General features: G+C 41.9%; 1 protein-coding gene across 1 annotated transcript in view; it reads left to right on the top strand.

The window, feature by feature from the left end:
* PTPRT (protein tyrosine phosphatase, receptor type T) overlaps positions 1-24708 on the top strand; it is a 344949-nt gene that overhangs the window by 193190 nt on the left and 127051 nt on the right. The window contains exon 10 of the mRNA XM_026076804.1: positions 1613-1722. Within this exon, the coding sequence (XP_025932589.1) occupies positions 1613-1722 (110 nt within the window). The remainder of the gene's footprint in view (positions 1-1612; positions 1723-24708) is intronic.

Here is a 24708-nt window from a genome sequence, read left to right as displayed (position 1 = left end):
AGCTGGAATTRCTCATTGAAACTAATTTCTGAAGGAGGCTATGCTGTCTAGATTTTTACAGACCTCCACAGGTGTCTTTTTGTTAAAAGGACACATCCTGCTTCCTGGTGGGTGTAGTATTCTGCTCAGTGCGTGGGAGCAGTGTTTTGTGTCTGAGGGAGAGTGGTAGGTTTGTCGAAGCCATAGAGTTGTTGACTATTTCCTGGAGGTAGCACAGCTCTACTGGAAATCTTTCTGGGTTGCTCCAGAAGGTTTTTGAGGACAGGAAAGGGATTAAAGCAAGATTTGCTCTAACTTCACTCGYCATTCCTGTAGCTACTGTAGGCATTTCTGTAATTTCAGGGTGCTAATGGAATGGCTTGGCCTAGCTACCKCGTGCTACCTAAGGGGCCCCTGTCTTGGCCTCCGGAAGTTTAGCCAGACACTCAAAGAGAGAATTTAGGAGTCGACGCAGGTATGTTTATTTGGTGGCTGAGCCATAACTTGTCCTAATGAGTGGCCAGATCTGTAATTGGAAGTTCCTGGGCTGCACATGTATGATACAGTGAATGTGAAGGAATCTAGCTCAGGACAGAGTACAGACGATGAGGCATTTAAATGATGAGAAGGTCATACTGAAGCTAGGAGTAAATAGTGTGCAATGCCATCACTCCTTTCCATTGCAGAGACAATCCTAGGTTATGTTCCCAGTTCTCTGACTGACCAGACTTTTGGAAAAATAGTGCAGACCAGTTTAGGTGTAGCTTTGCCAAATGGGTCAATGAATGTTACTGGAGATCTAGTTTGTCCAAAATTAGCTAAGTTGTCTCTGCATCTTACTGCATTTTGCTGTTTGGACATACTCTGAACAAATTTCCAGTAGTATAACAACCTGTGGAAGCAGGACTGGCATCTTCACGCGTTGGGACTTTTCTTTGAGAAGTGCAAATAATACTTCTTAAATCACCTTCTGTTCACAAATCTTTGTCTGCAAAATGTTAATTACTATTATTTGCCCTCGTGTAAATAGCTATATTTGAGGCTATTATAAATTGGGCTCATTTGTTGAAGTTTGTGTTTGAAAGGCACAATTTTTAGCAGTTTAGTATTTAAATGGAAGGGAAAATTAGAAAAAATGCATATAGCAATGGAATATTGATGTTTGGAAGTAATAAGATCAATGCATAACTTGGCATAAAATTAAGCAATTATTGTGTGCTGTTATATGGGATCAGGAAACAAATTTATGTGTTTATGCGAGGAAAGCGCTTTCTGGTGATTGACTAGATAAACTCTTGTAAATTCACTTTCTGTAGTCTTTGATTCTGTGTTAGGTGCTCAGTGATCTATTGCTGCTGTGCTGTGCTGGAATAAGGGCATATTGACGATAACATCATTTCTTCATGGATTATGATTTTATTTATGACCTAGCGGCTGCATTATGGTTTTCTTATTTGAACCAAAGGTTGAGAATAGCCCAATGGTAGTGCCTTGGGGGGGTGGAGGGTTTTTTTCCCCTCAGCTCTGAACGTGCAGTTGGGTGGACTCTTGGTGTCTTCTCATGTGTGTGGCAGCTGGAGCTGGTGRTTGGTAAATGGTGGTAGCTTCTAACACAGGTTTTTTATTTATGTAGTTCCTGGACCCATTCCCTTGGAATCCATCCAGGGAGGACCTTTCGAAGAGAAGATCTATGTTCAGTGGAAGCCTCCAAATGAGACAAATGGCRTCATTACGCTCTATGAGGTAAGGAGACCAGATTGCTGTCAAGGAATACGTGCCACGGGGCCTTTTTCATATGTGTTTAAGCCAATCCTGAGCTCTGAGAGATTTCAGCAGGTGCTAAAAGAAGTCTGATTAAAATAGATGAGAATCTTCAAGGTAGTCTGATGCTGTCATTGAAAACGTTTTCCAGTTTGAAAAAGAAAAAAAATCTTTATCTGTATTTATGGTAAAACGAGAGCCATACATTCCTCCACGTCTCAGGTGTTTAAATGCTGCCTTTTTTTCTTCTGTGACATTTGCAAGCTCTTTTCCTTCCTTTCTGTTTCTTGAGGTATACTTCTGTTAGGTTTTATACCATCTTAGAATACTGCAACTAACTGCTTTCTGGCTTCCCAGCAGTCATAGCACCTTCCAGCCATTCTCAACAGAATACAGCCATTAGGTGTTATCTTATATTTGTTGCTCTGAATACATATGTTCTTCTTGAATCTTTCTATAATATGTATTTCTATCAGCAACCCCCCAAACAAAACATAAAGTTGGCTATAGGATGACTGTAGGCCATCCTATACAGGATGAAAAAGATCAAACATGATCCTAGGGTGCATCAGAAGAGATGTTTCTAGTTGAGATATGGGAGCGTTAATGTCATTGTATGTGATTCTGGGGAGACTGTCACATATGCCTGCAAGTGAGAAAAAAGAATTTTAAAAAAAGGACTGCTTAGGGGATCATGGGAAATGAGAAAGAGTCCAACAAAAGAAGATAAAGGCACATTTATTAAACAGTGGAGAGTGGTGCAGATGGTCTGAACCAGTGCTGACTACTGAGCATGCTTCAGTTAATAGGTTCAGTGTCTACCACAGTATGCTTAAAAAAAAAAAAAGGAAATCTTGCTTTTATGGTGATGTACAAATCCTTGCTGTGGCGTCATGCAGAATGGTGTGATAAGGAGGGGCAAGAGCCACTTGCCTGCTTTCTCTTTTATGCTGCAGAATGCACAAGCTTTATTTTGGAAGAGGTGTGGGTATGAGAAGAGAACTCTGACACTGCCAACAAGATTCTGGGCGCACTTTCCTCCACCCGATCAGCTTCTCCTCGGCTTTGGAACAGCACGTCATCGTACCATATGTCCCTTCTAGGTCTGCTTGCTCACACTGGGTCACGCTGGGTGTGTCTAACACGGTGATTGTCCAGTGGAACAAATCAACTAAGTTTAACATCAGTCGACTCTTACACTACAGCACAAGCAAGAGATTGGAGTTTTCTCCTGGACTTAAATGTAGCTGCACTTTTAGGTCCTCTATCCAACTGTCTTGCAGAAGGGTACATTGAATTTGATACAGTAACACTAAATAAATAGAAGTTCCTCGTGCTAATTTTGCGTCATTTCAGCCAGGAAAAGTCTTTGACTGAAGTAAGCAGTCATGTTTTGTTGGTCGCTGCTGAGACACTTGTTAAAATCTGTGTAGGTTGCATATCACCTGTCTGCTATGCTGGAACTAGAGCTAACCCTCCAATTCCATGTTTTTTATAGGTATACCACAGGCTATTCTGTGTATTTGTGTAAGGAATTATGCAATAAAGCTCTCTGTATTTTTTAAGGAATTGGTTTGAATAGAATCAGTTGCGAATTCATTATTGTTCTGGCAACATCAGTGACCTATAATAGAACATGTTTAGAAATATTCTGAGTCAAATGATGCAAAAATAACTCCTTTTAATTTTTAAAGAGGCAGTTTCCTGCTAAAATATTGCCTTGGGCTCAGCTCATTGAGAGGACTTCAGCAATCTGAGTAGCTTTTCTGGCTGAGCAGCTGCACAGAGTTACTTTAATGCCTGCAGGGTAGTGATGCATCATGACAGTGCCTTTGCCCCTCAAGTCACAGCGTTGTTCGAGTCTCAGTGGAGGCGCACACAAAATATTCCATTCCTGATAGTGACTCTACACATGTATGACAGCTGAAGCCAAAGAGAAGTCAAGGTGAATTCCAGCTCTTTTTCCTTTTCCTCCTCCCCCTCATCTCCAGAAAGATGAAAATCCAAGCGTTAAAAACATCAGGAGAACTGAAGTGCCTGAAGGTTGACATGAACAGAAGCGCTTCCCTCTCCTCTCTCTTCTTGCACAGGGATATTCACAAAGAACAATCCCATGCTCTGAGACAAGTGTTCATCAGTTGGAGATGAAAGTACAGCTGACCACTTATGTACAGCTTGGGGAGATGGCCAGAGCACTCTCAAGGTAGTTGTCAGGCTGTTCAAGTCCCTATCACAAGCGATAGTATGAGTGCCTATTCCTGATATCAGGAGATCCTGTTTTTGATACTCCTCAGTAAATAAAACACAGGTCTTTTTGCACAGAAGCATCTTAACCTGCTACCTGCAATTGAAGTGTAATCTTCCTAAAAATACTGAGAAACTTCTTGTATTGCCCAGGTAATGGATAGATACTTAATACCTGCAAGTTTGTGCTGGTATTATTTTAAGATTTCATGCCATGTGTATAGGACTGAAGTAATTCCTCAGCAGTAATGACCTCCAAAGTGTTATTTGAGACAGGGTTCAGGCATTATTCAGTATCACCATGATCTTGTACTGCTTTAACAGAGTTCAGCTGGCCTATTGGTTAAAGAGGAAGAAAAAACTAGTAGTTAGTTGGTGATAAGTTTTCAGTTCTTTCAGATATCAGTGGTCTGCAATACTGATACAGGTAGGAATAGAAGCCTTTAACAACAACAACAAAAAGGTCAAAACTACAGCCCTAAACTATGAACCTGCGTAGCACTATTTAATGAGCTATCTGTAGGGAACACTGTTTCTGTAAACAACACCTGCAGTGCCGATCTATCACCAATAAGAGCTGGGGGACTCGGTGATGTGCTAGCAAATTTGCAGCTCTCTAGAAACTTCACAACTGCTGTGTTGTCTTTAGAGAGAAAAAAAGCCCAAACACCTACCAAAATTTAAGGAAAAATCCCTTCCAAAGTACAGATCAAGAAACATCATTTTATGAATGTGGGTTAGTGGGAAAGTAACTGGCTAGATTGACATAGAAGTATCCTGCAGGTAACTGTCTCTCAAACTCCCTTAGGCACAAACCCTCCTAAGAAAGCCTCCCCCTTTGCCCAGCTAAGTAATACTTCCTTACTTACCATCACCAGCCAGCGTTCTTGTATCTAGGTACTGTATTTTCTCTCTAGTTCTGTTAAAGTTGGTGTCTCTAAGCTTCCAAATAAACATACTGCCTATTCCACTTACATCCCACTTGCTTTTCTTTGGGACAGATTTTCCCCTCAGATCTCCAATTATTCTTGCAGCTCCTTGGCAGACAGACTTTCCTATCGCACAAATTGCCATTGCAGTTTGTGTGTGCCCTAGTTACACGCCAACTGGGCTGAAATTCAGTAGCACAATCTTCAGCAAGTAGTTTGGCAGCCAGCATCACTAAGTTCATAACAGCTGAATACTTCTAAAGAGCCTAAACAAAATGAAAGGACCTTAATGAACCTTTTTGACTTACGCAGATCCTCTCTGATGGACATTTATCCTTCATGCTGCTCTTGTAGTCTTGTAAAAAAACATAGCTACAACCTTGCATTTAAGGCTGGCTAAACCTCCCCCTGCGTTCAGCTGAAGAATTGTCTCACTGGATACAGCCACAGCTGGATTTTGAAAGAAATAAATCTTCTAGATCACCAGATCAGAAGGTAATTGCTGTCTGTTTCTAGGGAGCAGAAACCTCTTGTTCAAGTGAACTTGGAAAGCCCTGAGAATTGAAAGTCTGTTAGTCAGCCTGCTGGAAAGCTTCGGATAGGAGCTGTGTAGAAAGTGAGCGATGGTTAGGGGAGCAGAGCAAAGCAGTGAGCGTGTGCCGAGTCAGTAGCCGTCAGTTTATCTGTCCAGTCAGGTAAGTCGTTAGGGAGCTACGCAGACTGCTGGTGCGAGTACACCGTGCAATGGAGATAAAGCTTAAGAGTTCTAGCTATAGGCAAGTCGCCAGGTAGGTTCAAAGTACATAAGTACTTGCACAAGGCAGGTGGATCAAGCTGTGTTCAAAACCACAGCTAAACAATGATGATGGGTTTTGTTTTCCAGTACATTGGTTTGGTTAGACTGCCCTATATAGATATTTTTGCACGTGACATTCATGGAAGAGGCCTTATTACAGCTGCCTCTCCGAGCTAGCTGTGAGTGGCAGAATCTACTAATACCAGAAGAAATCCTGTCCCCCATTCTCTCTCCTGGCAGACCGAAAGCACCACAACTTCTTACATGGTTTTTACCCATCGTGTAGAAGCTGCTATGCTTTAAAATCCCTAATAATCAAGCAAGGCTTAGTGTGCTTATACCATGTGGGAGTTCAGCTGCAAAGCCAGTGTGTACAAAGATGGGCGAGTATTTCTTTTCATCCCAAGTGTGCGTAAACTCAGTCCAGCATCAAACAGTAGAAAGACCTATGTTGCTGTTAACATGYGGTCTAATTCAGGGTCACCGATCAGCTTTTGCAATTAAGTTCTCCTGCTTTTAGATCAGATGAGGTTGTCTCAGACCCTTGTTCCCTAATCCGGATTGAAGTGCTTCATATGTGGACCCAGGTATTTTGTGCAACCTTGTACTTAATTTGGAAAATGTAAATAAAAATAATTGTGTATATATATTTTGTTGTCCATTTTTGGCAGTGACTACAGTTTTTTCAGCTCCTTGGCTAGAAAAATGACTCGCAGATTGGTGAAGTCCTTTCAATGAGCCATGCCTAAAGGCAATGTTTAAACAGCAGACTTTTTAAACATTGCAAGGTGTATTCTTGTAGTCACTTATGAAGTCCCATGTGGGTTGTACATGGGTCTTGGGAAAAAAAAGGACTCATTTGCAGCTTTTAACTAGCTAGTTTTCTCTGTTACCGTTTCTGAAATGCTGTAAATCTGTGTTTAGATGCCAGGAATAATAATATAAGGGACTTTCACACACAATTTCAACTCTTTAATGGGATGGTTGGAGCCTAGTTCCCCTAATCCCRGTGGATTTGAGTTTAAATTGCACTTCAGAGGTTACAGATCCTCTTAGTTGCCATGTAAAATTGCAGTCTGCCCTTCATCATCTCTCCGCTTGCCAATACGCCATTTCTCCTCCATCGCTTCACTCAGTTTTTCTCTGCAGGAGAGGTCGTTACATGGAAACGGTCTCTTAGAGGGTCATGCATAAGGTCAACCTTTGTGGGATGCACTGCCTGCATTTATTATAGAGTGGAAACAAATTTCTTCTAGCTTTGACCTTTGAAAGTGCATAGTTATTATAACACAAAGCATGATTGTCTGGTACGATAGCTATCCGCTGCAGGGTTATGGTTGCATTTCTGTTCATAGCCCTTTTTTTAAGCTATTTGTGAAACCTGAAATTTTTAGGATAAAATCTTCCCTGCTGAAAGGTGCAGGAAATAAAATTTTCCTGGAAGAGCTGAGAGAGGTGGGAGCTGAACTTGGCTTAGTCGTTTGTTTGTTTATTTAAGGGCTTTTTCTTGGTTAAGAGCAGTGAAAAATGGCTCCCACAAGAAGGAAAGCAACAACCACAAAATCTTGCAACCAATTTATATAAAGTTCTGCAGTCAAAATAGTAGAAAGATGACAATTCTTGGAAATTGCCTTCAGTGAGAAGTGGCTTTGAATGTTCCCATGAAAATCAATCATGTTGCAGCTTCTCTATTGCATTTGKTGGATGCACGATACTCTTGGGATGAAGCTTTCTCACTAAGCTCATTGAGCGTGCACTGAAGGAAGTCCATGCTACACACAGCTGGCTACTGCATTTAGCTGAACATTAAGAGAGCATTAAGGAGACACTGTTAAGTGCTCAAAACCCAGAAAATGGTCAATTTAAGATTATATATATATAGCCATAGCTCTGTCACTCTTCTGTAAGGATATAGGACAATGCAGTCTGCATACAATTGGATGCTACTGCTCTGTTCATCTACAATACTAATGTGTTTTTCCTTTGACCCTGGATTTATGTGGTGTCTTGTTCAGCAGTATATTGTTTGTCCAGAGTCCATGAAAGTCAATTACCCGAAGAATAAGTGTTATATTGCATCTGCACTATGTTGGATCAGAATCCTTTAATAACCTAAACTAGCACAAAACTGTGCAACTATGTATAATCTGTTTAAATTTGAAGCTCTGTCAGCTCTAGTTGACTGCTGCATCCTCTCCATTACACATAAGGAAAGCTGTGCATATACACACAGCTAAATTCATTTTGTAGTTAATAGCTTTTTGTGCAAAATTGCAGTGGAAGAGGGCTGGACTGGCTGGAAATGAATTGTTCGCTCTACGGTTGCTGACTGTAGTGTTTACTGAGCATGTAGTGAGCAAATTGGTTGGCCACTGCCACTATTGTGGACCCATCCTAATCAGGATTTGGGCTGGATTTGGAAAAGGAATGGTGCTGCTGGCACTGATGTATTATCTGTTCTTGGCAGTCAACAAGGGCTATAAATCTATGCATTTCTGGCTTTCTTATCAGGTTTAGATGCCATGTCAGCCATAGACCCTGTTGTCCTCTCTGTGGGACAAGGCAGAGGTTAATGAGGCAGCTTTCTGGGTGCAGTTGGAGAGGAGCGCTTGGTCACAGGAAATACCTGTTCTTTCAGCTCAGTATTCTTCAGCAGAATCCCATGGAAAGCCCTCTTTTTCACATTAACCTAGTAATGTAGCTTAAAAGCTCCCTATCAGTCCTAGGATTCTCATATCTATGTAAGTGGCCCCTTTGCCAGGCACGGGGCACTTTGGSTAACTTCTCCATCGTGTCCCAGTTGGTTTAAAACCAGCACTCACAGCTCTGAAACACAGATGCATAGCCATAAACATAGCTCTTGTGTTCCTATAAACTGAGCATGGACCCAGGGGGACCTGCTCTGTTAAAGGCAGAATGATTTACTTCTGGTTTTTATTGCTTTAGACCTCTGTTAAGAAAAGCTCTTAAGCACATCTTTAATCGTAAGTACTTGTTTCTTCTCAAGTGCTGTYCTGAGCAGGTATGGACTTTGAGGAAGCTAGGTGTGTGCCTAAGTCCCATTAACTGCAGTGGTATTAATGCATCCTTAAAATGAAGCAAATGTTTAAATGATTTCCTAATTAGTAATGCTTCTCTGAATAGGCACCTTGAAGAGCTTTTGAACAAACTTCCTCAAATTACAGGGAATTCTTAATCAYGCTCTATTCGCTTGCTGTTACTTGAAGACATCCTTAACTTGGAAGCATTTGTTGATGATGCTCTTTTAAATCCTGTGGCTTCCAGTAACATCATGATCAGAATATGAGAGGCTATTTTGAGAAACTTACTCAAATAGCATTTTTTTTAATGTATGACAACTTCCAGGTAAATAGCATACTCGGGTTATAAATAATATGAATCAACTGTTAAGAAAAAATTGCTTGATCAGGCTTTCCGGAAATAAAAACATAATCCAGTCCCCTGAGCACAACAGTTTCTTTGATTACCTTTTTATTGTTCTTTTGAAGCCAATAGACTTACAGAAATATAAATCCAATGCAAATGAGAGAAAATATTTGGCAACAATGAAACCTATTTTTTAAAAAAAGGAAGGACCTGAATTATTTTAATGTATGCGTTAGGCTGTTCTAAACCAAACTTAAATAAGGAGAACTGAGAAATCACTTATTCTTTTATATAATAGGTCCAAATAAAAAAATCCAAAAACCTTTTGTAGGTTTGTGTGCAGCATCTTTTCTTTCTGCCTTCCAGTGTTTTCTTTTCTATTCTAGAAAAAATAGTTTTGGTCTATACTCATTCTTCTTTCAAACATGCTGTTTCTCTTTATTACTCATCCAGGAAAACAGCTGATCCTTAATCCCGTATCTTCTGTCTAATCTTCTCAAGTGCCAGTCTACCTGTGCTGTTATGGTAATATAGATAAAGCTCTTCAGMAGCTCCATGTTCAGATCTTACAATATCTTGCTTTCCCCAATAAATTAACTTGAAAGCGCACTACAGATACAGAGTTGTACTTCCTTTCTAGATATTTATTTCCCTTTCATCTTGAGGTTTGCTTAATTTAGCAAGTGGATAGCATTGAAAAACTCAGAAGTGGTGGCTTTATCCTGTGAATGGGTGTAACTGAGGGACTGTGGAAAGGAGGAAAAGGCAGTTGATGTCCTCCTCCAAGGGGAGGAGATGACAGCATTACAGTTCCTTATGGAAACTGGATCGTACTGCTGCCCTTGTGCATATATCTTAGATCCCGTCTTTAAGTATGATCATGCCATCCAGTGTGCAGTCTTGGGTTTAGTTTCCTGTGCCCCAGTTTCTATTCCCAATGTGCACGTCACTTTGAGTCCTTTCCCTCCCTATTTCCCYCCCCTTTTTATCACTGTTTATTCCTGAYTTCTACTCTCCCTGCCGTTCAGGTGAGACCGCTGGCAGCAAGGGTGGGATGCGTTTCAGAAGGACACTGGCAGCTGCTGGATTTTAGCAAGGGAGAGAGAGACACTTGACTTAGAAAAGAGCCCCAAGCAGACGGTTTAAGATTTAAGCGACTAAAAATGTGGTCTTATAATCATCAGCTAACTACAATAATAGTTAGGGCTGATGGTAGATCTATAAACGTGACAAAAACATCCCATGCGTACGTGGGTCTCTGCTCCGTTACTTTATGGCACGTGGCAAACAGAAGAGCTGTAAATGGAGATTGTTAGCGTTCCACTGCGTTGCTTTGGGTCTCTTTTTGTTGCTCACAGCTTTCACTACACCAAGTGTAACATGGTGAACCAGCTATGAGAATTTATTAAGCAGAGCTTTCAGCCTCAAGTACTAACTGAGGAATGAGCACAGAGATTGAATAACCCCACCAATGCTGCGTCCTATCAAAGCAATTTCTATAGTTGTCATTTTGTGCTATTAAACTGAACAATGAGGCTCTCCAATAAAATCATATGAAATAACAGCTCATTAAAAGCTCTCCTTAATATATAGCATGCTAATTAATGTCAGTGGGGTGCAAGTTTGAATGGCAGAATAGACTATAATGTTTAGAAAGTAGGTAAAATAAAAGAAGATATTTTATCATTAATGACCTTTTAGTAAACCTAATGAAATCCTTAATGGCCTGAATACATTACAGAGGCGCTCCCAATTGCTTTGTTACCTCCACCATTCTTCCTTCCTTTCTCACAGACATTAAATTTAGTTTTATTTATAGAAAACAAAAAAACAATAAAGTCCCAGGGAGGCATGAACAGGAAGAGGAGTCTGAGCAAGAAGGAGAACGGGTGAGACTTCTCAGGCCTGATTCCCGTTTCTGGTCAAGAGAAAGGCTGGGTATGGGGCCATGTTACAGCCTGTCTATAGGTGTGTTGGCGGTGTCTGTAAGGTTTAATTGGCTCTGTTTATATTGTGTGACTCACAGTAAATATGCTAGAGAGCAAATGGACCTCTCTCGTTTGCAAGGTCTTACTGGGTTAACTTCCATATTCATTCCTGGAACAGCGCTGGGGCTTCTTTATACGGTTGCTAACCATGCTGTGCTTGCGCTGTGCTGAAATTAAAGGACTTTATTCTTCAGGGCTTTCAGTCTGTCACCTGTTGCCAGCCTTAAATATAACTTGCAAAAATGCCGTTTAACTCTCCCTTAACCTTCTCCCAAAGAAATAGTACAAGAATGCAAGAACAAAAGGTGCTTGCTTGCTTCTTCTTATTTCATGGATGAAATTTATTGGGCTGGGGAGGGACATCAGTAGCAATAAATGTCGGGCTAACACTGAATTTTAGCAGAGCAAATGCTCCTGATCTCCTGGTTCTCTTCTGTTCTGAAGTCCAGCACTGGAGGAAGGTTGTTCACTAACTTACTCTTTCCTGTTCATTAGAAGATACCTTTTTCCAAATTACTCCTTTTGTGTAACCCTTGGTACAATTAACTTTAGTCTCGTACCCCAAAATGTCTGAAATTTCCTGATAAGATTGAAACTAATGTCCATCCCAGCTGCAGTCCGAATTCACCTGCAAAAGWAATTGTTCCTAAGAAGCACAGGCAGTCAGCGAGTTTTAGAAAAAAGAGCCCATGGTTTGCTGTGTAATCATGTTTCAATCAGCTTTATAGAATTGTGAARTTGATTGTCCCCCTGACGTTCCCCACGCTTCGGAGCAGATCCCGTGCTAGGCTGGTTAATTCTGTATTTGGCTCCAAGCACACAAAATAAGAGAGCTTTCTGCTTCCCCTCCCATTCTCACAAACCAAGGAGGAAGGGAGCACAAACCACCTTGAAATCACAATTTGAGAGCATAGCAGCATCAGCCAGCTTTGTTTTGTTTTCCTAATAATCCAGTGAAGGTCATGGTGATTTAGTAGAAAGATGCCCAGCCTGTTGGCTGCATATAAGGGAGCTTGGATGAATGACAAAAAACAGTGGAGATGATGACCAGGTAATCAGAGAGCTTACAGGAATCAGAAAAATCTGACAGAAAGGAGAGTTGACCAGATGTCTCATTAATATGATATCCTTTTTGATATTGGAGACAACTTCTCTGTTCTTCTGGAGCTGAAAAAGAGGTGCTGTGAAGGTAAAGCCTTGAGACAAAGAAGAAATTCTGCTTCAGATACCTGCAAAGAAGGTCTGGTCTAGTCTTCATTGAATTTAACTCCTGTTTCATCTCCCTCATTTGGGGAATATTTTGATCTGATCAACTGAAATGAAAAGCCTTTCAGAATAATTCCAAACTTAAACTCACCCATAAAAAATTCTGGGAGTTCCTTGTTAACCTGACTGTTGTCCCTGGAATATTTAACATCTCCAAGGGTTTTGTATTTTGTGTTCCAAGCGTTCCCATTCTGGGTCACAGTTCTGTCTGAAATGCTGTTTCTACTGGAAGAGGTCCTTTAGTCCCTGAGTATTCATGGACTAACTCTAAAGTTCAGAAAAAGGAGTTCAGAAGAGCAACCTGTTTCTGTCATCCTTAAAATCCTTCTACAAGGCCAGCATCTCTAATGGAAACTCTGGAGAAAAACATGAACTAGAAAAGATAGAAAACTGCTGAGAAAGCTGCTTCTCTCCAGATTTATGTCATCTTTTAGAATCAAAGATCTTTATCTAAGGTTTGCTTCAACTTTTCCAGAGTCAGAAGTGTGCTCCACTGAACCGCTGCTCAAGCTCAGACCTTCTCTTCTCCATAAGTTCCTGCAGAGAAGTGCTCAAAAGCCTGAATGTTGGTCTGTTCCAGCCTGTACTATCAGCGAGAGCAGGATTAATTGATTGTCGTTTGCTGTGGGTGTCCCAAAATGCGTATGCCACCCAGACTTCTTCCTGTAGCTAGAATATGGGCAGCAGAATAGTGTAGTGTAGTGGGTTTCTTGTTTTGTTTTGCACAGACCACGAGGGAGTTGTCACTTTAAAATGATTGTTGGTTTACTTAGTGGGGATGGGAATTACGAACACAACTCAGGAATGCAGAACTCCGTAGTTTTACCTTCTAGGACGTTGTTCCTTTAGTGCTTGAGAATGTTGCCTTCTCCGTGAGCTCAAAAGCTTTTTCTAAGCTATTTAATTTTCTCTGTCTTTGTGTCAGTGTAATACTCATAGTAAATTTGAAGGAGAACACAATAATGTGTATACAGCATTATTAAACTACCATTTTCTTATTTAGGATACAGCTAAGAATTGGAAGTTATCCAAGTTACAAAGGTTATTCAGACAAAAGTTCACATCCTTACCTAGCTAGCACTCTTATTAAGGATGAACCTTGTGATCCTCTCCGTGCTGTTGTTGAGCAAACAGTGCTGCTTAGTAGATATAAGTCAGTCCTTCTCCAGGATACTGTAATCTTCCCCTCTTCCTGTTGCTTTTAAAAAATATGTCTTGCACCACTCCACTTTGCAGAAGCATTCTCTCTCCTTTCCAAACTTCTGTATACAATAGACCAGCTTTCCAGCTAAATAAAATTGTGGTTGCCGCTTTAGGAGGAGTGCCAGCAAGAGATAAGTCTGTTGCTTGACTGACACTGGCCTTCTGACAACCTCGGCTGGGCAGGAATAATGAGACATAGCCTGGGGCTATAAATTGCATTGACTTGGGAATGCTGGGAATTCCTTCTGCTTTGCCTGAGGCAAAGGTCTGCCAGTTCAGTTTCTTAGGCGCTCAGTTCCTCTGTCATGGTAGCCGAGCACCAAGAAAGCTGCTTATGAAAGGGTTTTGAGGGAGTCCCTTGTTACCTGCTACTAGTTTAACTTGTGTGATCTCAGCAGCAGCGACAGAACCACAGCACCAGGAAAGGTGCGGCCGTTTCTAGCTGCTTTACTGAGAGATTCGAATAAAGACAGGGGGACGTTGTGGATCTTCACAACAGCCTTGCTGGACCATGAGAGATTCCCTACAGCTACAGCGGTTTGCTAACAGTTGTCATATGAAGCAATGGTACTGAAGAGCTGCAGTTCTGCCTGCTGAATGGAGATCTCAGGGTTTTCCTTTGTTACTCTGAGCTCCTTGGTGGCAAAAGGGAAAAAAAAGATGTCTGGTTGACCTTTCTCATAGGGGAAGCTTGGTACCAATGCCACTTTCTTCAAACGACATCTGAGATAAAGAGGAAGCCCTAGTGAAATTTTTGTGCCTGGGAAGAATCAAGATACGCAGTTTATCCACCATTTTTTCATGTCATTGCATTGTTGTTTTAGCAGCTTTGCTCCTAAAGGGATCCATGCATGTCTCCGTGACCGCATTATTTGCTGGGATTTGACACAGTGCTGTCCTAACAGAGGATCTGCAAACGTGCCCCACAGCGATACGCTGGGGGCACACGCTGCTTGGGGAAGCCTTGCTTGTGATTAGTCAGTTCATAATGAGATAAGACCACCAGTGATTCCTCTAGTTTGGTAGACAGTTTTGAAACACGATGAAGCTGAACATACGTCTGTACCTGTTCACAGTTTCATATAGGATTTTTAGGGTTGTCGCAAATTGGATAAGCACAGAAATAAAATATTCTGCCAATTATTGCTATGTGCAACAGGTCCTTTAAGACTGACAATGCCTGTTTTTTGGAGAAAGCTTCCGTGGTTGTAGCAACAGTTGTATTTATRCCATAGACCAGGACAGCCATGATTTTACAGTCTTGTCAAATAGGCTGTGTGTAGGTCTATGCACAGGTGAGTAGAGAGAATGTGTTTTGTGTTTGCCAATGTGTGTTACTTGGGCTGTTGGTGAGTCGAATCCCCGATAAGATTGGCTGACGTGCGATCTGGTCGAGAGATTYGCAGCCTTTTCACAGGTCTCTTGGAGGTCTTGTCTGAATTTGCATGCTATGTCAGTTCAGATGGGAAAACCGACAGGAACTCTGAACCAATAAAATGTTACTGGTGTAATATATTGCTCTCGTTAGGAGATCTGGTGGCCTCATGCCTTTACAGCGAAGCATTGCAATGTTGTCCCCAGGCACTCAAGTGTTTGCATCGTGTTCAACAGAGGTCTCTTCCCCCCTCCCCAAATAAGCAGAGTGAAATAAAATAGCTGCAAAAGCAATTAACAGCTTTGAATTAATTTTCATGCTCCACATAAGCAAGGTGGACATTCAGGAGGTGGAGATGCGGTTTTTTTATTTAGTTACCTTCAGAAAATTTGGGAGGTCTAGCCAATAATGTTGCTGGGACTTCATACTAAAGCAAGAACATAATCAGTGTATGGGAAGATCACTTTCCCCAGTATCCTCTTCTCACCTAAAGGATGTAGCATTTCAGCAGTGTACTGCGTGATATGTTTAGCACAGCTTTTAACAACATGTCACCCTCTGAATTTACTGCTTATAAATATTTCTGCTTATAAACCTTACTGATTATAAATATTGCCAGCAGCTAAATGCATTGCAATCTGGTACAACCCATTCAGCCTCGGCTGCCCCTCAGAGAGCTATCATTTTGTTAAAGAAGGTAACAGATGAGGTGACAGAGCTCTTCTCTGAGGTGGCGCTTGTTTTTTCTACTACTTGCCATTGCAAGCAGACATGTCCCTGGATTCAAATGTAGCGGAAGATATATTGCCTTCTGTTCAACAGCATTTCCTTCTCACATTAAAGTCCCTGGAGTGAACTATGCTTCCGTGGATGGGACTGTTCTTAGGTATTATTGCGATGGTCTCCTATTAAATAGAGTTTAACATCAGTGCCAAGAATCTACTACATTAAGGAACCAATGTCATGCATCTGAGGAAGGGACAAGATACAACGACCTAAGAGGTGACAGGTCTCTGCCTTGCATTAAAAAGTTTGAAAACTCTGTTGTTGGATAGATCCAGACTTGCAGCCCAACAATGTGAATCTCTTTGTAGATGTCTATGTGAAATCCTAAGAAAGTCAGACTTGAATGAGGCTTCTAGAGGGATTTTTGAGGTCATCACCATCATTCAGAGCAGATACAGTGTAAGAACAGACTTGGCTATGGTGGTGYATCTGCTTCCAAGTTATGACTAAGTGAACGGGAAAGAGGCAAGGCAGAGAAGTACAAAAAAGCTGGTCRAAGTATTTTCAGTAAGTGTGTAGAAAAGAAGCATGACGGTTAGCGTGGGGTTACTGAGGGCTTGGCTTCAGGTTTGGGCTCCACTGCAGTTTACTTGTGACCTCAGTTACTCTCTTTCATTTCTAACATGAGAATATTAATACTTTTCTACATCGCATTGCTTTGAGGACAAAATACAAGAGGTGTTCGTGAATTATGATGATAGACCCATAGGCTTATCTAACAGCAGTAGACTTGAAGTTTGATCATTAGTTTTGCTTGGCTCTTCTCTTAACGCAAACTGGTTGTTCTTTCCTCATTTCCTGGTTTCCAGCTATGGTCCCTGGCCAGTACCGCTCCTTGGAAATGTTACCACTTCTTTAGCATCTCTTGAGCATTGCAGACACTGCAGACCAGTACCTTCTCTTGGCATCCTAGTGTTTCTAGTGACTGTGATCTCAGGTCATGGATTTTCGTCGATATTGTAGTCAAAACAAAAATGACTGTGTTTGAGAGTGAGAAAAGGGGGAAGAGAAAGCCCCCACACCTCACAGGATCTGGAGCTAAGCAGCTCCTCATTGCCGTACGAGAGGAAGGAGTGCTCTCTCTACAGATGAATTTTGTGAGCAGCAGGTCATGCAGGCATCTGAGACCAAAAAATAATGATTTAATGTCAGCATGTAGTTTGTGCTCTTGTACTTAGATTRCTTCTTTTTCCACTTACAGAGTACTCATTGTACTGTACTTCTAATACGATAAACATATCTGTAATAGGAACGCTTAGCTATACCCTAATTACAGGAGCTCTGTTTCTTATTTTGGGAGGTATCCTGAGGTTATGATGACATGCTGAATGAATGCAAAGTGGTACCTTGGTAAAGAGTTTGCAAAGAGCAATTCCGGCTTGCCTTACATCTGTTAGCGTTGTCGCTGTTTTGGGGTCAGCGTGAGTCCTGGAGGGGTACTTTTTCCCATTGCATCTGAACGTGTACAGTGCTGCTCTGAGGCACGCTGTGGCTGGCACCGTCTCACTGGTCTTATTCGAATAGTCCTGAATGGTTGGACTTGCAGAGTGCAGGTTATGAATAGCAGGTCTCTCTACATCGACTAGTGGCAGTGTGGTGTGACTCAGCCCTCACGTAACAGATGGACGTCATCTGGGAATGTAGAGGCAGTCGTGAGGAATGACTGTAAAATAATACTTCTGCAGGGAGGTGGTCTGTCTTCTTCATGGGTGTTTTAGCTACCTGCTTTTGTGGCGGGGAGTGAAAACTTAATGTTTTTAGCCTTGCAGAACAAGTGCTCTACATCAGCGTCCTTCCTGCGCTGCTGTGGCTTGTTGTGATGTACCAGTCAATTAAAAGCAGTAGGGTTTGAACAACACCTCGCAGGTCAGATTTGGCCTGCAGAGCAATTATTAATGAGACAGGAGAAGGAACGGACCCAGACTGGCACTTAGAGGGAAAGGTGAATTTGTAAGACTGGCAGCCGGAGAGAATGGGGCTTCTGTAAAAAGACCAGCTGATGCCATGGCTTAACTCCACTGACTGCAGCTTCAATAAGGTGCTCCCGTTCATATCAGCTGACAATTTGGTTTAGTATTTTGTCAGCCAGAATTTTTTATTATTATTATTAAATTCAAGCCATTAAGTCTGGAAGTCTGCAATGCATTTTTAATTTTTTAAAATTGCTTAAAATAGAATCATAATTGGATCAGCAGGAGGCAATTTTTTCAGATTTATTGCATCGTGAAAACTAATAGTAACTTGATGCAATAATCAAAGTACTTAGGTCTGTTTCAAGTTATGCTAGTTTTCTCCAGAAATGGCCCGTAAAAAATTATATTATTTTTAGGGCTTTAATTAGCTAAGTATGTAAATTTAAATAAATTTGAGTGTTGGAGACTTTCAGAGGAGGAGAAGAGACAATATAAATGTTTATTCCGGTTCTTACTTACTTGGAGAGTAATTACTTCCTTTGATGCCCTTTTCCTCATTTGATCTGTGGACTCTCTGTCTGCTAAGAGAACTTTGGATTTTTATTCCCAACACTTTTGCCCTGTCATCCAGCTTTATTAAACTGGCAATTTGTTTTAATGTTTCAGTTATTCATTAACTTTTACATTTTTTCTAGCTGTATTAATCATTGCTTTTTACATACTGGGAATGTAAATTATCCCTGTGCTGTCTACGCTGTCCCTGTGATAATTTGCCTTTGCAAGTGGCTCCCCAGCACTTCATGCAATTTTTTTCCCTTCAGTGTAAGATTCACGTTGGATCCTGCTTTTTGCTATTGTTTTCCTCAGACGACTCCTCCCCAAAATCAGATTTTCGTAGCGCTGTCTTGCATTTCTGTTTACGTGCTTCTCTGGCATTAAAGTTTGCATATGCAGATGACAAATTCAAACTTTTAAGCCTGTTCAAATGAGGCCCTCTCTGTCTCCCTGAGAGTAATTGCTTCTATCAGATCCTTGGGTGTTCAGAGCATGTAGACCCAAATGGAAACTGCTGTAAGCCCCTTGGGAAAATTCAGCTTATTGAGATCAGTGACTTGCGTGCCTGGCCAGCATGCTGCACAAATGGTCTGTTCAGAGGGACGAAGCTTTAGATACGCTTGTCTGTGGTCCGACAGCCAGGGGACGTGTGGTGAAGGTAGGTAAGTGTGACGTGCCCTTCTTTTGGTATTTTCAACCAATTCTGTTCACACCGGATTTTCTGGGAAATGTAAATGCTCAGCAGTGAAGTGCTCCAGAAGAAACGGGTTGTGGATTCAAGCGCCGGTGAGGTACGCCAGTGCAGCATGTTCACCAGAGATGATGATGGTGATGGGAGGAGCAGCTGGGAATCTTGCTCCTTGGCACAGCTGGGGGCAGGGAGGAAGAGGAGAGAAACACAGTTCCTGAYCTCCAGTGCGATGCCCGCCTGGTGCTACTGGCACACCAGTGGCACCCTGGGGTTTGTAGCCTACAGTGGTGTTCCTGCAGCTCTAGCTGTGGGCAACCTGGAACTGCAAGGGAGACAGAGCTTTTAGGTTAGAAAATGTTGGCAGGCTAATGTATTGAGGGGCACAGGAGAGCCCCAGAGATTCTCCAAGACTGCTGTAAGCTCTCTGGTGTTACAATTTGTCATTTTGTTTGTCATTGAAGATCTAGATGCAAGTCTGGGAGATTTGAGCTTCCACATGAAGATAGGCTTCTGTTGGCAAGTGGTTTTTCTGTGGAAGATAGCAGTGCTTCTGGGACAGAGATCTTCACTCAAATGTCCTCTGCGGTAACCTGAACTCACTGAGAATAGTTCAGATTTGCTCTCCATTTCCCCGGGCTAAGAGGTGTCCAGGAAAGGCACCCCAGATTTCCTTTAAGGCCAAGGACAGCTGACGAGAGGAACTGTGGTTCACCCTGGGACAATTAGGTTTCGTTGCTCAGGAGGGACACAAGAGACAATAAGAATAACCAGGTTGCTCCTGAGAGATTAAAAGACAGGAGAGGCTTCTCTTGAGGTGCCTAAGACTTGATTTACCTGAGGACAGAGTCTTGCGACTGATTTGTTTTATCTTGCTGGTCARTCTGCAAGTCACACTAGTGGATTCACTTAGCAGACTAAGTTATACCAAGCAGTCTACATGTGTATGTATATGCGTAAAATATATCAAAACCCGCTTAGACTGCTGTGTCTTTAGGCAACGTCTTTCTTGTGAATCATGTCTTTTTTTCAATAAATTAGCCTTAATTTGAATCAATAAAAAAATCTGCCTTTCCATTACTGTGTGATGACTCTCTCCAGTTCCCTAGTGAATTCATAAATCTATTTCACTTTCAAGCCTCCAAATTATTTTAATAAGAAACAAGGAGAAGCAGTATAAACGAAGTTTTCTGCATGATTTTTCAGGACCAGGTGTTTGCACTCCAATTTGCCACATTTTAATGCTAACCTACTCATGGCTTATACTTAATGCCTAAGCTGAGCAACATTCAAGTTCACGTTCTCATTACTACTATTCAGTGTCTTAATGCTTGTTGGTAAAAGGCAAGAATATTGCATTAAGTCATGGTGCAGCTGCTAAGCCTATTTAAATTTTATCTTCTAACAAGCTCAAGATGTCAGTGTAGGAGTCTTTTCCTTCTCTAAAATGCCCATGATGATCTTTTTTCAGGGTAAATTTAGGCAGCACCCAGCTGATGGTATTTTAGTACMTTTTAGGTATGGTAAACAAAATGTTTCTTAAGGAAAACTGGGAAGCTGTTGCTGAGTTTTCTGTTTAGACCTGCTGCTGTTTTTCAGCTGATGCATGAGATTTGGAGAGTTCAGAAGGGTTCTATGAAATCTCAAAATCAGGCTAAATAAAACCAGCACAAAATACTGTGTTTGCATTCTTAGCTTTGGTAAGTCCAATAAGAAGTGATTCTTGCTACTTTGTTTGGGGCTGAACCAATACAGACTTTGAGGTGGAAACCATGAATCACTTGAGGCTATCAGAAAATTTAGGCCTAAACTAACCAAGAGCTAAGGGTTTGTATTGAAAATCCAGCAGCTCAGCTTCGAGCATGAGTAGATGTAGCTTTACTACTGCTGTTGTTCAGAGTCTTGAAGCCTTTTTTGTGAGTCCCGCAGGAATGTGTGCGTACTCTACGGCAGTGTCTTTCAGCCCTTTTTGGCTTTGTGGAAATCCCCAGCCTGCCGCCTTCCTCCCCAAAATGCCCATGGAGGCACACAGCACATTGAACTACCCTGACTGGCTTGGTTTTCTTATGTATCTTTAAAATAACCTACAGAGAGTCAAGCATGCAGAGATACAAAAAGCTGTCGCTGGGATTTGGGAAGCGTGTTTTGGATGAGGCCAGGGGTTGGCGGTGGAGCTCTTCCTGCGAGGCCCTGGCGTTGAATGTCCTCTACGTCCTTGCACGTCCTAGCAAAAGGCTGGATTGACAGTCTTGGGTWCATCCTGCCTTGTTTTCCCTTTGCCCTGCCAAAGCCATCTTGCAGTGTAGAAGGGATGGCTTAAGCATTAGGGTCATGTTTTTTGGAAATATGGGTCGGTGGAGGAGAGAGGACTAAAAGAAACAGCTTGAAGCGGGAGAAAATATTTTCATCCTCAGTGGAGAAAGTATCCACCATGTTTCTCAATTTCTCGTCCTCTGGTCTTGCTTTGCAGTTGAAACCTAATGAAGTACTTTTTAAAAATTGCCTGAACCTTTCAAGATTAGTTGGATTCTGTGATTCCCAGCATGCAAAGCTTAAGTCTACATCCACAACAATTAACCCTATTAACCCTGTTTACCTCCTCGCCGTGAGAAGTTAAAACCAGTTGGCTTCCTCTGGTCGCTTGCCACGGTGCCTCTGCCTCCGTGCCACCCGCTCTTGCCCCATGTCCAGACGCCGACACAGCAGTGCTGTTGGCAACATGGCTTTTGCCAGCACGGTGTGAGAGTGTCGCCGGAAACCAATCTGTTTTCTTCCATTTCTGCCCCCCGAAATGGTTCAAGAGTTGAGGGTAGGAGACAGAAGGAGATAACGGCCTTGAATTAGCAGAGCCTTCATGGATCTTCCTGCTGGTGCTATTAGAGGCCAGGGAAGATGCTTGGTGAGGTGGAAGATTTGAACACGGTGGGCCGAGGAATCAAGGTTCAATATTTATAAAGGTTTTGCTTCTTATTCATAAAACTGGGAGGGAGCTAGCCAGGCTCATCTGGCAGCTTTGTGCATGATTTTCCAGCTCATTAGCAAAAGGGAAAGGAGAAACAGAGCTAGATTATCCCAAAGGGGAATTAGAAGAATAAATTGGACTATTTTAAGCTCTTCTTCTTTTGTCCAGAATACAAGAGTTTGGAGTACAGCAATTGTGTTAGAGCAAAAATTTTGCAAAATATTTAAAAGATTTTAAGAGTGCAAAGTGTTATCATGTGGATTGAAAGTTGATTACAGGACCATAAAAACAGAATTGGAGTTGAGAGGTACCTAGAGATCTGCACAGTTCATGCTTTATTCATGTAAGTGCTCACAATGTGCTAGGAAAACAAAATAATAAAGGTGCAAAAAATCTTACAATATAAAATATACAGTAATATAGACAACATAGTCATTTCTGTTCTAGTCAATGTTTGAACAAACTCCTATATTTTCCCAAATTTAATTAAAAAAAAAATTAAACATAACAGGGAGAAAGCTCTAACGCTGGCTTTAGAGCTTTGGAGTTTGTCCTTACACAGACAAAGCAAATCAGCCCCTGTTGGGAGCGCTCTGCGCAAAGGCCTTCAGCGATGCACTTCTCAGGCTTGCCCGTTTAGATATGTATCCCTGCATTTTGACCAGGCAGTTATATTTGGGGAAAGCAGGATTTCAGGGTGTGAGAAAACAAATTGCTTTTGCATTCCCTCTGCTCAGATTTCTCACTGGAGCTGTGCACCTTGTGCAGCTGCAAACAGTGGCTGCAGCATGCTTCGAAACATATAAGGAACCCTAAATTTCATAATTCAGAGTAGATGAGCAAGATGACAGCATGCAGAAGAGCCAGGATGGTACCTGGGATGGGAAAGAGAGTTTTCAGACCTTGTATGATGGTTTTGCTTTTGACTATTTGGTGGGAATGAAGAGTCAGAGGGAACTGAGAAGTTTCTGCCTAGAGAAAGCAGCTACAAATGAAGCATCTCAGGGAGAGGTCCATCATGGTTCAATGTTTTTCATACTCTTTTAGTGAGGTCATATGCTAGTGGGCACTTGCTTTTTAAGACCCATATCCTATGAACAAGCCAACTCTTTCCAGTGTGATGGCCACAGGGTAAGCGAGATTCCCCCGCCAATACTGCAGCTCCGTTAGGAGTCAGCATTAGGTAGGAATATTTACTGAATTGCCTTCCTTCCCCATTTTATTGGAGCCTTGACTTGGAGACCTGCAGTTCCCTCCTGGTTAACAACAGATTTTCATTATATTATTTTCTTGCTTCATTCCTCACGTGACCATAATTTCTGAACATGTTCACCTTCTTCCTCCAGCCTGGTGTAGGCTAAGAGGTTGAAGCAGACCATCCTCTTGTCCTTCAGATTTTGCACCCTAGTTCCTAGTCGTGCAGATTGCTCAGGTGGCACCAGATTCACCTGTATCTTATATAGCTCTCTTGTCTAAAATTTTGCTTAAAATTCTGTGGAAATCCTGTGCTGGTTGGTTTTATGGTGTAACCAAATGTGGTTTTCCAAAAATGGTTTGAAACCTATTCTGTAGCAAAGCGGTACCTTGTTAACCGTCTTCATGGTAGTTTGTTCTTCAGAGTGTATAATAGAAGAGGCAAAGCAGGAGCCTATGGGCCAGGAGGCCAAACAAAACAAAACACCTGTACAGCAGAGAGCTTAGACACTGGTAAAGAATACCAGCAGGCAAGGAAGGCCCTGCTTTGATTTGTAGTATGAAATCGCTGTATTCAGACGTGAGCGTCAAAGGAAAAAATGTTGCTTCAGTCAACATAAGACCTTTGAACGCGTTTTCTTTGCTTAGAAGTCTACTACGAGGTTTTTCCCTCTGCAAAGAATATTTCGTTGTTAGGAGATGTTTCTCAGCTAGTGGATATCTCAGAGACACCTTTGCGCAGAAAGTTGCTTAAAAACATGGAAACATTGATTTTCTAGTGGAAGGTTTTAACTTCCTACGTACGCCATGTATTTGACAGCCTGTGGCTTGAATGAAAATACAGTTCAGGTGAATAACCCAGAAAACTTCCCGCAGCTAACCTGACTGGAGAAGACCTCTTCTGCCGTAGTGGTAGGATTTTATTCATGTAGTACCTAATATACCTGCAAAATGTATCCCAGGTGTTTGCTCTAAAGCAGTTATGTCTGGAGGAATGAAAGATGATGTTTTTCTGAGGTGCTGGAGCATTTCTAGCTCTCTTTGGACTTTTCACTCTCCCCAGGACATTGGAAAATGAGGCCTAGAATATATTCAAAAGGAAACCAGCAACAGTGATTTTATTCACCGAGAGTCCTGAGCGGTGTGCGCGCCCCGGACGAAAGCCCTCTGGGTCTAAACGCTGCCGGGGCGCTCTAAAGGCCTGCGTATTTCAGGCACAAAATTGGTTCTCTCTGATGCAATGTTCTGATCAGCATGAAAAGCAAAATCCAAGTGTAAAGCCATATATGCGTTCCCAGTACTGGTGCCACCAGCTGCTGCCCTTCCCACCTCCCATCCCCCAAATCYGCGCCTGGAAGATGGACCCGGGTTCTTATATTTTAGGGCGCTGTCGTAGCAAGATTGGGCTGGCAGCTCTATTCTTATTCAAACTGAAGCAGCACGAACAGCTAAATAATATTCATAACTTCAACCTCCTCTACCTTTGCGCAGCAGCTCAGGAAAATATGTTCCGTCTTGCTATAAATACTAATGTGCAGGACAGCATCTTAACTGCTAAATCCCGAGCAAATATTTTGCATATAAAAATTTATTTTGCTTCACTCCATATTATCTAGCTGACAAAGCTGACCGTTTTTCTGCTAGAATATTGCAGAAGTCACTTGACTTTTTTGCTGGCTGAA

The sequence above is a fragment of the Apteryx rowi genome, unplaced genomic scaffold (assembly GCF_003343035.1).
Source record: "Apteryx rowi isolate R43461 unplaced genomic scaffold, aptRow1 scaffold_44, whole genome shotgun sequence".
Lineage (NCBI taxonomy): Eukaryota > Metazoa > Chordata > Aves > Apterygiformes > Apterygidae > Apteryx > Apteryx rowi.
This window is presented reverse-complemented; position numbering and strand designations above follow the sequence as displayed.